Raw genomic sequence first — 13,985 nt, 5'->3', positions numbered from 1 at the left:
TATTGACTCAGTTGGAAATGATGTGGATGTTGTATCTGATTCTGAGGTATATATATTCTTAAGTAACATAACATATAGCATATTGTCCAAACTTGCTAGACTATTTAATTGATCTTACTACTTTAAAGGGGGAGAGTTTCATGATAAATTATTTTGTTACATTTATGTTGCATTTATTTATTATATTTATTACATTTATATTCCACATTATATATTTGTATTGTTATTTTAGTGTATATTGTCAATTTCGATAGATATTATATTGATATATCAATACTGATTTTAATCATACTAAATAACAATTACTGCTATTATTTATCAGCATTACATATTTACAGTTTTTAATATCGAGTTAGTCGTATTTTAGAATAATAGCGTTATCTTTTAATAGGATAATTGGCAAAATCTAATTCACATGTGATGGGTTGCATTCCAAAGGAATGTGAGAGGACAGGTTGCCTGCAAAATGCCAGGACCCAGGACCCTGTTGGTGCCATGTCTCTCTCTAGCCAGTCTAACAATCTAAAAGCTGAGCAGAGAGCCTTTTTTTTTTCAGGGTGAGCGGAAAAGTATAGTCTTTGAGTGGCACTTTTCATGTCTGGCATTCATCAGGCTGAAACCTCGCTAGCAATCGGCGCTTGACGCTTGGTATGTTGCGCAAATGTCCAGCAGACGTGACAGCAGTTCAAACTGTGGCTCTCTTAGGTGCTCAGGCATGAAACTGTGCCGCTCAAACACTATACTTTTCCGCTCATACTGAAAAAAAATTAGAGGGAACATTGACCTTGACATTGATTTAAATCCTTAGGAGACTTTTCCTCATTTTTATACTAAAAGTTATCATTATTTTATGAATTCTCTTAATGGTGCTTAGCCTCCCATGTCTCTGGAGCTGAGTACCTCAGCACACAAACAAAGGGACCATGGTTTTGAATGACTTCTTCCATGTTATCATTTGAACTCTCAATCTAGCGTTGCATCCCTTAGATTTCTTGGTGGCTTCTTATCCAAGTAGTAAACCTCATGATCCTTTTCAGCCTGGATGCCATCACCTTCTTTAATTACAAGCAGCTGCTTTTTCCAGGCTCCCTCACAGAGGCTGCAATCATGGAGTCAGATTTAACTGCCATTTCAACCAACTTCTCTTATCAACCAAGAGAAATAACTCTTGCATAAATTCAATTTTTTAAAAAAAAACTCTATTATTTTTTATAAGTAGCTCAAAATGGGGACATACTTAATACTCTTCCTCCCATCTCCCCTGAATAATCCCATGAGTGGGTTGGGCTCAGAGAATAACTGGCCCAAAGTCACCCAGCTGGCTTTCATGCCTAAAATGGGACTAGAACTCCCTGTCTCCTGGTGACTGGCACAAAGTCACTCAACTAGCTTTCATGCCTAAGGAGGGACTAGAACTCCTTGCCTCCTGCTGATTACCCCAAAGTCACCCAGCTGGCTTTCATGCCCAAAGTGAGACAAGATCTCAGATTTTCCTAGCTTCTAATCTGGTGCCATCACCACTAGAATAGAATAACAGAGTTGGAAGGGACCTTAGAGGTCTTCTAGTTCAACCCCCTATTTAGGCAGGCCATCCTACACCACTTCAGACAAATGGTTGTTCAATCTCTTCTTTAAAACTTCCAGTGATGGAGCATTCACAACTTCTGAAGGCAACCTGTTCCACTGATTAATTGTTCTCACTGTCAGGAAAGTTCTCTTTAGTTCTAGGTTGCTTCTCTCCTTGATTAGTTTCCACCTATTGCTTGTTCTGCCCTCAGCTGCTTTGGAGAATAGCTTGACCTCCTCCTTTCCGTGGCAGCTCCTCAAATACTGGAACACTGCTGTCCTTCTCTTGCCCAGTTCCTGCAACTGTTCATCATAAGTTTTAGTCTCCAGTCCCATCATCATCCTGGTTGCTCTTCTCTGCCCTCTTTCTACAGTCTCAACATCTTTTTTACATCGTGGCAACCAAAATTGGATGCAGTATTCCAAGTGTGGCCTTACCAAGGCCTTATAAAGTGGTAAAGTGGTATAGACCACACTAGTAATCAAAAAATTCAGAGCAGATCAAACTCAAGAAATGCTCTGAAGACAAGCATTGTTCATTTTGAATTCTACGAAATAATAACAAAAGGTTTGTTAAACACACAACCTTCTTTTGCTGGGGAAGAAAAGCCATTTGTTTTCCATGTTGGTTTTCTTTGCTTGAACAATTGAGACACTGAATGAACAAACCAGTGACAGGGATAAAAGCTTTTTTTTTTAATTTTATCAAATAGATCTGTACAAAAGTTAGCATTAGTCAGAAGCCAGTGAACGAAAACAGATAAACTGACAACTTTCAAACTTTATACAGAAAAATAGATTGCATAAGTATTCCATCTTTAGCACACCCCCCTTTTGTGTTCGAAGCCCACCCATTCCCACAAATACACTTTTTAAAAAGGAAAACATGAAAACAAAAACAAGCTCAAGAATATGAAACATAGAAAAGATAAGCTAGATAATCTCTGAAAGTTTAAAGTTTTTATAAAGATTTGTTTTTCTTTTAAAAAGGCACAAAGTTACCATTAGAATAGATGGTTGTTATATGCTCAGCATACAAAGGAACAGATAGCCACAGAATTATTAGCGTACACCTAAGGATTAACCAAAACATAGTGGAGAATGTTAATTTTCACAGCTTTGATGAATAAGATCTGGTTCTTAAATAGGGCAATATTAAAGTGAAACGCAATGTGTAAATTCTGCTAAAACTATTTCTTTAAAAAGAATAAACTGCACCAAAATTTAGAATTTTCAAAAATAATGTTGTAGTTTGAAATTAGCTTACAATGGGAGGTGAACCTATTCACTTTCCTTTTTCCATATCTGATTTCATACAAATTTGCTCATGATGGAGTTTATTCCCCCCTAAATTCACATTTTGCCAGGACACAGAAATTCCAGTGAAGGAATTACAGTGCAAAATTTCAGGTTGCACCTGTTTCCTCCGGCATGTGTCTCTGGAGATTTTCAGTCATCCAGGTCACAGTTATCTCAATAGTACTTTTTCAAAAGGCAACAGGAGGAGGAGGAGGAGGAGGAGGAGGAGGAGGAGGAGGAGGAGGAGGAGGAGGAGGAGGAGGAGGAGGAGGAGGAGGAGGAGGAGGAGAAAATCAGTTTTCTTAAATCATGTTTAGAGGCAGATTGTCTCAATATGAGGAGGAAGAGGAGGAGGAGGAGGAGGAGGAGGAGGAGGAGGAGGAGGAGGAGGAGGAGGAGGAGGAGGAGGAGGAGGAGGAGGAGGAGGAGGAGGAGGAATCACTTTTCTTAAATCATGTTTAAGGCAAATTGTCTCACAGCACCTGAAAGTAAATGTTAGCCAGAAGCAATTTGGCACATTTGTTGAAACGTGTGAACTCTGCTTTTTCTCCACCTCTTAGGTTCCTGTATTATCATTGGTTCTTTTGAAAGCATTTCTAATTTTCCTTTCTGACAGACCTTTAAATGCTGTTTTTCCTCTTTTTAATGAATAGTGTAATTGGGGAGATGGGAAAACTCCTCCACTACTTTTATGCATTATAAAGTCTTTATTTTAAATCTACCTCTTGAACAGAATTACTTCATTAATTAAAAGGATGAAAATTACACGGAACATAAATACATATTTAACAGATTTACTCTCAAACAATGACAAAAATATATATATCAATGCACTTTTTAAGCTTCCAAACAAAAAAATGTTAATTACAGCAAAATCTTGCTCAGAACTTTCAACTAAAATTAAGGAAGGCTGACATTAGTTGGTTGGGTGGTTGGTCCCAAAAGATTCTTGAATGGTCCCTCAGCATTGTTAATTGAACACTTAGGATTTAAAAACAAAATCCTACATGGGTTTTTGTGCAAGCCTGATCTGTCCCTAGTTTGCCACAAAACCTTAAGCATCATCTTCACCTCCATTTTTTCTGAGCCATGGATTTAAAACCAAACTCATTGCAAAGTTCTCACAGAGGAGTTAGACTGGATCGTCCTTCGTCTCTTCAAGAGCATTCATTGGTCCGGATGGTATTTAATATGATTTACGAGTCAGAATAAACAAAATAGAACTCTGCCTTGGAAAATCGAAGAGGTTCTGGAGAGAATGCCCAGGCACACCGACAAAACGGGAGGCACTTCGGATTATGCAATGATGCTCCATTAGGGTTCTTTGTTACTCATCATCACCACTTCTTCGCTCCGTCTTTGTTTCTGTGTAGTGCATACTTGTTGAAGGCTGGTAGGGAAGACCTCGAGAAGCAGCTCCTTCCGTCCGCTCAAGGCCTTGTCAGGGTTGTGTAGACTGGCTGGTCCCAGTTCGCGGTGGGGCTGTGAGAAGGAGGGATGGACAGGCTGTTAAGGATCGGGGTGGCATACGGCCGGCGAGAAGAATGGAAATATGGGTACTGGTAAATGCTGGAAGGATAGCCCGAGTAGGGGTTGTAGTAGTTGGAACTCTGAAGATCGGTGTAGTCACACTGGGAGCTGGAGAAAGATCCCGTGGCTGAGCTCGGGGACACGGTGGTGGCACACGCCTGCGCCGTGTAGGATCCGTAGTCCGAATGGGTCGGAGAATTGTGAGACTGGTCGCTATAATGACTCGGACTGAGCTGTTCAGTCTTGATGTGAGGCCTCTGCTGGCTGCTTTCGCTGGAAGAAGGAGAGGCCGATGTAGGACTCTTGTGAGTCCATACCTGGGAGGACCCCCCGGTGCTGCCGTTGGCCAGGTGAGCGTAAGAAGTCCCATAAGACCCTGCGGTGGAGTTCTGCCCATGGCTGGCTGGCATGGCAGAGTGGCCGTTGAGTGGCAAGTACTGGTCAAACTCGTGGATGTCGAAAGCCTCCATGTTGTTAATGACCTCACTGCTTAACTCGGAGATATCCACGTTGCTGAAATCGATGTTCTGCCGGCCGCTTTCCATGAGGCGCCGGCCCTCGTGCTTCAGCTCTTGCTTGCTCCCAGGGTGAAGGTCTGTCTTAGGGGTGGTAGGTGGGGTAGGAGGTCCATGGGGCTGCCCTACAAGAAAAGTGTATTGAAAACAAAGTCATCATCTTCAAAGGGAAGACGGTTTAGCTTAAACACCAGCCCTGAAAGATGTATGGTCATTTGTATTTAATCAAAATAAAGGACACAGGCAGTAGACCTGCAGGAAAGCAAAGGATCATCTACTTTGGAAATCAACTTTGGAAATCCTGCTATCAAAATAGGAAAAGAGCCCAGTCTGTTGTTCTTAGATGGACCCACCTACCAGGAAAATGACCACATAAAGCTGGGATGGTGAGGAGCAGGAGGGCTAGAAGCAGAGGTGGAATTCTACCGGTTTGGACTGGATCGGCCAAATCGGTAGCAGAAATTGCGGGTGGTTCTGCCCACCCACGCCCAGCTCTACGGCATCCCATTTAGGCCATTTTTTCAACAAAAGTGCATGTGCAGAAGGATCTGTGTATGCGCGGAGGTGGAGCGTGTGAGCGAAATGAACACGTGCAAGCTCTCGCTCACATTTGTGAACCAGTAGGGAAGGTAAGTGTATACCACCCCTGGCCAGAAGGGACCTTGGAGGTTTTCTAGTCCAGCCCTCTGCTCAAGCAGGGGACCCTGTACCATTTCAGACAAGTGGCCATCCTATCTCTTCTTCAAAGCCTCCAGTGATGGAGCACCCACAACCTCTGCTCCACTGGTTAATTGTTCTCACTATTAGAACAGTTAAGAAAGTTCTCCTTAGTTGTAGGTTACTGTTCTCCTTGATTAGTTTCCATCCATGATTCCTTGTCGGGCCTTCAGGTGCTTTGGAAAATAGTTTGACCCTCTCTTCTTTGTGGTAGCCCCTCAAATATTGGAACGCTACTATATTTGAGGGTCTAAGAAAAGCTAAAGAGCAACTGACAAGTTTGCTTTCTGGTCAATGTGGGCTTATGATGGGCCATACTCCTGTGGCAATCCTTTGGCAGTGCACCTGCAGTGTGAATTTGGAATTCCAGATGTGCTAAGGACAAGGAACACTGGAGAGACCAAGTAAGGGTTGCCTGTATAGTGTACTCATTAGAGAATGAGAGGAATATCCAAAGCTTTAACTTCTATTACTGCCACCTTTGGGCCACATAGCTTAGTGGCCTAGCAATTTTAAGATGCGTGGACTTCAATCCCCAGAATATTCCAGCTGGCACTGAAGACCATGCATCTTAAAATGGCTAAGGTTGGGAGACACTGAGCTATCTCAAAACTGTCTCATCTGACTGGGGAAGGATTCTCTTACATTCAAGCAAGGCTCTCTCCAAACCAACCAGGCATTAAGGATAACATCTGGCACCTCTGGCTTGCAAAGCAAATGCTTTCCTAATAGCGTTCCCAATTCTGCATGTCAATTTGCATAGGCTGAAAGTTTTGGAAAAGCCATTTCGGGTGTAAGCAGCTGCATTGGAGAGAAAGGAACAGAAGCTACCAGGAAAACCATTTAGCACAACACAGGCCCAGCTGGAAGGACCATACCACACATCTGTCAAGGCCTGATTTGACTTGTTTTGCAGAGAGAAACTAAGTGTGCCCTTTCATTGATGATCAATGAAATTAATCTGAATTTGTGAACAGCAAATTTGAGTGCGCCTATTGTTTTATGGTAGTTTTGTGGGTTTTGTTTGTTTTTAAATTGGTTGTTTTTGTTTTTATGTTGAAAACTGCCCAGAGTAAGCCAATTTAACATAAATAGGATGCAAACACATGGCAACATCCATCAAATCTTCACACTGGTTCAAAGGTGCCAGATCAGAAACCCCCAATCCATTCTGAATGAAAGGTAGGAGATGGTCTAGGAAGGTTGGGAAATGAATGCAAGGAAGGAGAGGCTGGAATCAAAAGACAAAAGTGAGTTGATGGCAGCAGTTCTTCTCATAAACAGCAACTCGGGTGGGGAGAAGCATTTCCAATCATGCAAATGAACTCCTTATAAAGGAGGCTGGGAAATTACTCTTCCAGGTGCCAAGATTATGCATTATCCCCTAATTCTAGCATTTATTGGAATCTGGCTACTTAGATACAGATACAGATTAACAGAGTTGAGAGGGATCTTGTAGGTCATCTAGTCCAGTGGTCCCCAACCTTTTTATCGCCGCGGACCAGTCAGCCTTTGATAATTTTACCATGGCCCGCTGAGCGCGCGCAGGGGTGGGGGGGCGAAAATGGGGGAATACAAACATACTTTTTAAATCCACCTTCCCAATTCAACACCTGAATCATATCCCACCTTCCATTTTGTATGTAGATTTTAAGGAATAAACAGCTGAATTAATCAAGGTCAAAGATAAAAAGAGCAAGGGCAAAATTAAATAAGCCAGAGGATAGCAATGTAAAAAGAATACAGTATTAAGCCCATTCACTCTATCTAAGCCCCCCCACCTCACAAGGTTGTCGTGGGGGAAATAGGGGGTGGGAGTATTAGGTATCTTCACTACCATATATAAAAGGAGATACTATCTTAAATAACAAAGTGGGCCCCCACCTCCAAAATATACTAAAAGAAAAAAGATTCCATGTGCTCAACTAATTTTTTTTAAAATCATCACTATATTATGGACTACAGACATATATATATATACATACATATATATATATATATATACACATACATACATACATACATGCATATATACATACCGTACGTATGTACGTACGTATATATATAATGTCCAAATAACAGGAAAAGCGCTTCAAGGACCAAAGTATATTCCTTTTTTGCAGCCTTAAGAGAACTCTCGTTTTTTGAGGCTCAGAACCAAGCATTCTCGTGGGCTGCAAAAAGGAAATGCGACCCGGGAGCGCAGCCTCCAAGAGTCCATATTGCCAATAACTACGCATGGGGGGAAAGGAAATGTGTTTTGTGAGGAAGAGAAAGAGCGCGCTTCACCGATGCCCGTTGGCGAAATTTTGGAAGAGAGGCAAGAGACTTCAGGCACCGAGCCCCCACCCCTGGCTGCGGCAACTGGAGCGGGCGGGAGGCAGGGAAGGGGTGGGCAAGACCGCCGCTTTTCCACCGTGCGCTGCAATAGCGGCAGCGGCGGCCTGAATCTGGCGCCAAAATCGCGCACCCCCCATCTCCCCTCAAAAGACCCCCCCCCGCCCTCGGCTGCCCGACGTTCTCTCTCTCTCTCTCTCTCTCCCTCTCCCGCCGTTCCTTCTCACAAGCCAAGGCTGGGCGGGAAAAAGAAGAGAGCGGCCTCCAAGGGCTCCGCTTCCAGCGCATGGTCCGCCCCCTCCTCGCCTCGCTTCCAGGCGAGCCGACTGAGGCGAGAAAGGAGAAAGAGGCGGAGGCGTTCACTGAGGGGACGGCTGACTCGGGGAGGGGGAGGGGGTGGTGTAGTAGCGGGGGATTCTTCCTCCTCGCCTCACTTGCTCCTGTGCTTCCGCGCAGCTCCCCCCCTCCGGCGACGGCACTGCATGAGTGAAGAGTCGGCCGTTGCATGGCCCCCGGCCGCTGCGCGGCCCGGTGCCAGGTACTCCACGGCCCGGCACCGGTCCGCGGACCGGGGGTTGGGGACCACTGATCTAGTCCATCCCCCCACCCAAGCAGGAGAGTCTACACCATTTCTGAAAGATGGCAGTTCAATCTCTTCTTGAAAGCCTCCAGTGATGAAGCTCCCACAACTTCTGAAGGCAACTTCTGTTCCATTCATTGATTGTTTTCAGTGTCAGAAAATTTCTCCTTATTTCCAGGTTGAACCTCAAGCTAGTTCTTGCTTCCTTGGTCTGGAATAGCTGGTTGAATTTGGACAACAGCCTTTGAACTGAACTTTTTCATGGCAGCCTCACATCCCTTATATCAGTGGTCCCCAGACCTTTCTGGATTTTTGAACCAGCAGTGAGGGGAGGGGCAGGAGGGGATGGTTCCACGCAAGCAGTGGGCATGTACACGTGATTGTGTAGCTTCATTTTGCAAGTGGTGGGTGCCCATTTGTGCAAGTGGAGCTGCAAGCAGGACTGTGCTTGCCCACCGCTTGTGTGGCCCAGTTCCGAATGGCCCACAACTCAGGGGATGAGGACCCCTGCATAAAATGAAGTAGAGTAGAATATGGAATGGAATATGGAATGGAGTAGAGTAGAGTAGAGTAGAGTAGAGTAGAGTAGAGTAGAGTAGAGTAGAGTAGAGTAACAGAGTTGGAAGTGACCTTGGAGGTCTTCTAGTCCAACCCCTGCTTAGGCAGGAAACCCTACCCCACTTCAGACAAATGGTTGTTCAATCTCTTCTTAAAAACCTCCAGTATTGGAGCACCCATAACTTCTGGAGGCAAGTTGTTCCACTGATTAATTATTCTAACTGTCAGGAAATTTCTAGGTTGCTTATCACCTTGATCAGCTTCCATCCATTGCTTCTTGTCCTGCCCTCAAGTGCTTTGGAGAATAGCTTGACTCCAGTGCTGGGTTGCAGGCGGTACGCCCCAGTATGGATGAACTGGAGTCTGCCCGGAGCACCGGATACCATTCCGGTACTGTGCTCCGGAGGGCCCACCCACCCGCCCGAGCTCCTTACCTGTCTTTTCAGGCTTCCGTGCTTCAGCACACACGCATGGCACCTATAATGCCTGCACAATGCTCCGCTGAGCAGCTGGAGCATTGCAGAGGCTCGCGGAGGCGGTAAGATGCATGCTTGCGCTGCGCACATCCATAGGGACGTCGCCGTACACGTTCCAACCATACCGGTTGGAAGGGGATCCGCAACCCACCACTGCTTGACTCCCTCTTCTTTGTGGCAGCCCCTGAGATATTGGAAGACTGCTATCATGTCTCCCCTAGTCCTTCTTTTCATTAAACTAGATCTACCCAGTTCCTGCAACCATTCTTCATATGTTTCAGCCTCCAGTCCCCCTCATCATTGGTTGGTTGCCCACCTTTCTAAGCTGATGGAATCCAGTTTCAGTGAGAACTTTGATTTTTCAGTATCTCAAAATTCCTTTTAAAAATATCCCTCCCATGCAACAGATAAACATGAAAAAAAAAACCAGGAAGTTTCTTATTGGGAGAAAATAAACAAACCACCTAAATTACAATCTATTCTGATTTACAGATAGTCCTCGACTTACAACAGTTCATTTAGTGACTGTTTGAAGTTACAACAGTCCTGAAAAAAATTGAATTGACCGTTTTTCATAGTTACAACTGTTGCACCATCACCAAGCACCATTGTTCTCATGTGATTAAAATTCAGATGTTTGGCAGCTGACTCATATTTATGACAGTTGTAGTGTCCCAGGGTCACGTGATTCCCCTTTGCGACCTTCCAGCAAGCCAGGTCAATGGGGAAGCCGATTCACTTAACAACCCTGTTACTAACTGCCGCAGTGATTTGCTTAACAACTGTGGCAAGAGTAAAATGGGACAAAACTCACTTCAGTCTCAGCAATAGAAGTTTGGGGCTCAACTGTGGTCACAAGAACAGAAGGGACGGGAAAGGAAGGGAAGGGAAGAGAAGAGAAGATGGAAGGGAAGGGAAGGGAAGAGAAGATGGAAGGGAAGGGAAGATGGAAGGGAAGGGAAGATGGAAGGGAAGGGAAGAGAAGAGAAGATGGAAGGGAAGAGAAGATGGAATGGAATGGAATGGAATGGAAGGGAAGGGAAGGGAAGAGAAGAGAAGATGGAAGGGGAGAGGAGAGGAGAAGAGAAGAGAAGATGGAAGAGAAGAGAAGAGAAGATGGAATGGAAGGGGAGAGGAGAGAAGAAGAGAAGAGAAGATGGAAGAGAAGAGAAGAGAAGATGGAAGAGAAGAGAAGAGAAGATGGAAGAGAAGAGAAGAGAAGATGGAAGAGAAGAGAAGAGAAGATGGAAGGGGAGAGGAGAGGAGAGGAGAAGAGAAGATGGAAGGGAAGGGAAGGGAAGCAGATAGACTTTTAGCCTTCAGCTGTGGAAGTCAGCATAGTTTCCCCAAGGCCTTGGTTTCATTTCCAGGAGCAGAAGCCAGAAATGGAAAATATCCCAGCTTTCTTGCAAAAAACCCCAAAACTCTGTGAGTAGAATAGAACCAGAGAAGAAACTGCCAATTTTGTAGATGGGGGAAAAGGGGGGATATTCTCCGAGGGTAACCTGTGTTGGCAAAGGAACCTGGGACAGCCCCAAAGAAAAGGTGGGAGTCCATGGGACGCATCCTGCCACAGTTCTGCTCTGTACTGAGCAAGGAGAAAGGCTGCCGAGATCTCGTGGAGAAGGACATCTACTCTCTCAAGCGTGATTGATGAATGAATTAATGTTCTTATGGGATCTGGAATTGAGGCATTCTTTTCCCAAGAATATCATCCCAAATTAGGAAATGCATCAAACAGGAGAACTTGAAATATGGGACAGAGGTGCAGAATCTCCACCTACATTCATGCTATTTCTCCCGAGATGACCAGGGTAAAGCCAATGAAGGATTCTGGATTAAGAATTCTGCCTTGAACAAACTGTCAGCTCTACCATCTCCAGCTTCTTTGCTTTGCTGGTATCCTGCCAGAAATTGTAAGGGGGGGGGGGAGGAATTTTGGGTAATAAAATGTGGAACTGGGAATGAGAAAATAAATGGGGGGAGGGGAGGAGAAACAGATTGACAAGAACCAGAGGCGCCAAACCAGAATAAACCAACATCCAAGGACACCTGGGAACCAAATGTGAAACTGGATTGAGAGGCCCCAAGCTTCAATCTGTCTCCAAAACATCTTCAAGGCATTCTATTGGACACTGATGCACTGGCCAAGTGCGGAGGGCCAGGGAAAGGGGGAAACGTATAACCTTTGTGCAGGAATAGGTAAAGGTAAAGGTTCACCTTGCACAAATGACTAGCAAGTCATTCCCAACTCTAGGGGGCAGTGCTCATCTCTGTTTCAAAGCTGAAGAGCCAGCGCTATCCAAAGACATCTCAGTGGGCATGTGGCTGGCATGACTAAACATTGAAGGCGCACGGAGCGCTGTTAAATTCCCACCAAAGTGGCTCCTATTTTTCTTCTTGCATTTTTTTATGTGCTTTCAAACTGCTAGGTTGGCAGAAGCTGGGACATGTAATGGGAGCTCATTCTGTTACGCAGCACTAGGGATTCAAACCACTGAACTGCCGACCTTTCTGATCAACAAGCTCAGCATTTTAGCCACTGAGGAATACTTAGCTCTAGTTTTACTTTCACTGCAACCACTTAACTTTAGTAAAAGAACCTAATGGGAATCGAGGGTCTTTCTTCCTTAAATGTTCACGTTGGGGCAGGCCTGACACAAACACTCTTCCCTCACCTGTGTGGTCATTGGGGTGATGCACTTCACTCATCAAGCCCAGGCCTGAGTCTGATTTGTAGATCTGGGATCCTCCGTGGTGGTTCAGCTCAGCTCCTGAATCTGAATCGCTCTGGCCAGCTTTGACACTTTTCCTCCGGCGTGGCTGGTATTTGTAGTCTGGGTGATCCTTTTTATGTTGAACTCTCAGTCGTTCAGCCTCCTCCACAAAGGGGCGCTTCTCATTTTCACTCAGCAAGCTTAAAAGAGAGAGGTTGGAAAACTAAGTGAGTCATTCACGTGTGCCTTTAAACCAGTTTAAGTATAACACTCTTATGAAGTCCCAAATTAGACTAAGCACCCAAGAACATAATGAGTGCCCTGCTGGATCAGGTTAAAGATATCAAGCTATAACAGCATTGCCAAAAAGGCATTAAGAGTTGTTAACCTAATTTTGCAAAGCTTCTTCTCCAGTAACACTGCACTGCTAACTAGAGCATGCAAAACCTTTGCCAGACCAATTCTCAAATACAGCTCTTCTGTCTGGAATCTTCACTGTATATCGGACATTAACACAATTGAGCGGGTCCAGAAGTATTTCACGAGTCCTCCACTCCTCTGCTCACAATAGAACCCTTATGCCACCAGGCTCAAAATTTTGAGCTTGGACAATCTTGAACTACACCCCCTACGTTCTGACCGAAGTATAGAAATTATCTGTTACAATGTCTTACGTGTCAACAACTACTTCAACTGTAATAATATATGGGTAAACAATAGATTCAAACTCAAGGTAAATTGCTCCAAACTCGATTGCAGAAAATACGACTTCAGCAACAGTAGTCAACACCTGGAATGTTCTACCTGACTCCGTTGTTACATCCTCAAACCCACCCATAGCTTCAACCTGAAACTGTTCATCGAGGACCTCACCCCATTCCTAAGAGGTCCGTAAAGGGGGCATGCATAAGCGCACTAGTGTGCCTACCGTCCCTGTCCTACTGTCCCCATTTGTACTCATTTCCTTTGTTCATGTCCATGTTACCTTGTACATTTTTGACAAACCAAATAAAAATAAATAAAAAAGAAAGTCTGGAAGATTGCTTCACTTGCTAGTGCCTCTATTAGGGATGGGGGGGGGGGAAGCTTCTAAAGCTTCTAAAGCACAGCTGATCATCGGAGGGAGCAGCAATGAGAAAAGCAGCAACACTTGGAAGATAGCTTTGCTCAACCTCATTAGGGCTGGAAGAAAGCTTCAAAAAAGCTACATTCGGAGTATAAGATGCACCTAAATTTTCAGCCTCTTTTAGGGGGGTGCATCTTATACTCCGAAAATACAGTAACTTTACAAATAAATCAGAATTAGCTCATCTGGCCCTCCTTACTGTTTGGCCTACCGGTCAGATCTGTCACAGCATAAACCTCTAAATAGTAATGAAGTCAAGAGTAATAGCAATAGCACTTAGACTTATATAGCACTTCACTGTGCTTTCCAGCCCTCTCTAAGCGGTTTACAGAGTCAGCATTTCCCCACACACACACAACAATTTGGGTCCTCCTTTTACCCACCTCGGAAGGATGGAAGGCTGAGTCAACCTTGAGCCTGGTGAGATTGGAACTGCCAAATTGCAGGCAGCTGGCAGTCAGCAGAAGTAGCCTGCAGTACTGCACTCTAACCACTGCACCACCGTGGCAGTAATGCATAGCCACAACTGAGAATCACATGCCAAAATTCCTATGTTCAACTTTT

The 13,985-nt window shown here is 44.5% G+C and overlaps 1 protein-coding gene across 1 annotated transcript in view; it reads right to left on the bottom strand.

Annotated features, from left to right (window-relative positions):
* Window positions 1-3,783: 3,783 nt before the first annotated feature.
* SOX8 (SRY-box transcription factor 8) overlaps window positions 3,784-13,985 on the bottom strand; it is a 36,024-nt gene continuing 25,822 nt past the window's right edge. Inside the window, exons 2-3 of the mRNA XM_032230930.1 lie at window positions 12,257-12,495; window positions 3,784-5,035 (exon numbers count right to left, since the gene is read on the bottom strand). Coding sequence (XP_032086821.1) covers window positions 4,296-5,035; window positions 12,257-12,495 — 979 coding nt within the window. The 3' untranslated portion in view covers window positions 3,784-4,295. The remainder of the gene's footprint in view (window positions 5,036-12,256; window positions 12,496-13,985) is intronic.

The sequence above is a fragment of the Thamnophis elegans genome, chromosome 14, assembly GCF_009769535.1.
Source record: "Thamnophis elegans isolate rThaEle1 chromosome 14, rThaEle1.pri, whole genome shotgun sequence".
Lineage (NCBI taxonomy): Eukaryota > Metazoa > Chordata > Lepidosauria > Squamata > Colubridae > Thamnophis > Thamnophis elegans.
The sequence above is the reverse complement of the archived record's forward strand: the minus strand, read 5'-3'. Positions and strand labels throughout refer to the sequence as shown.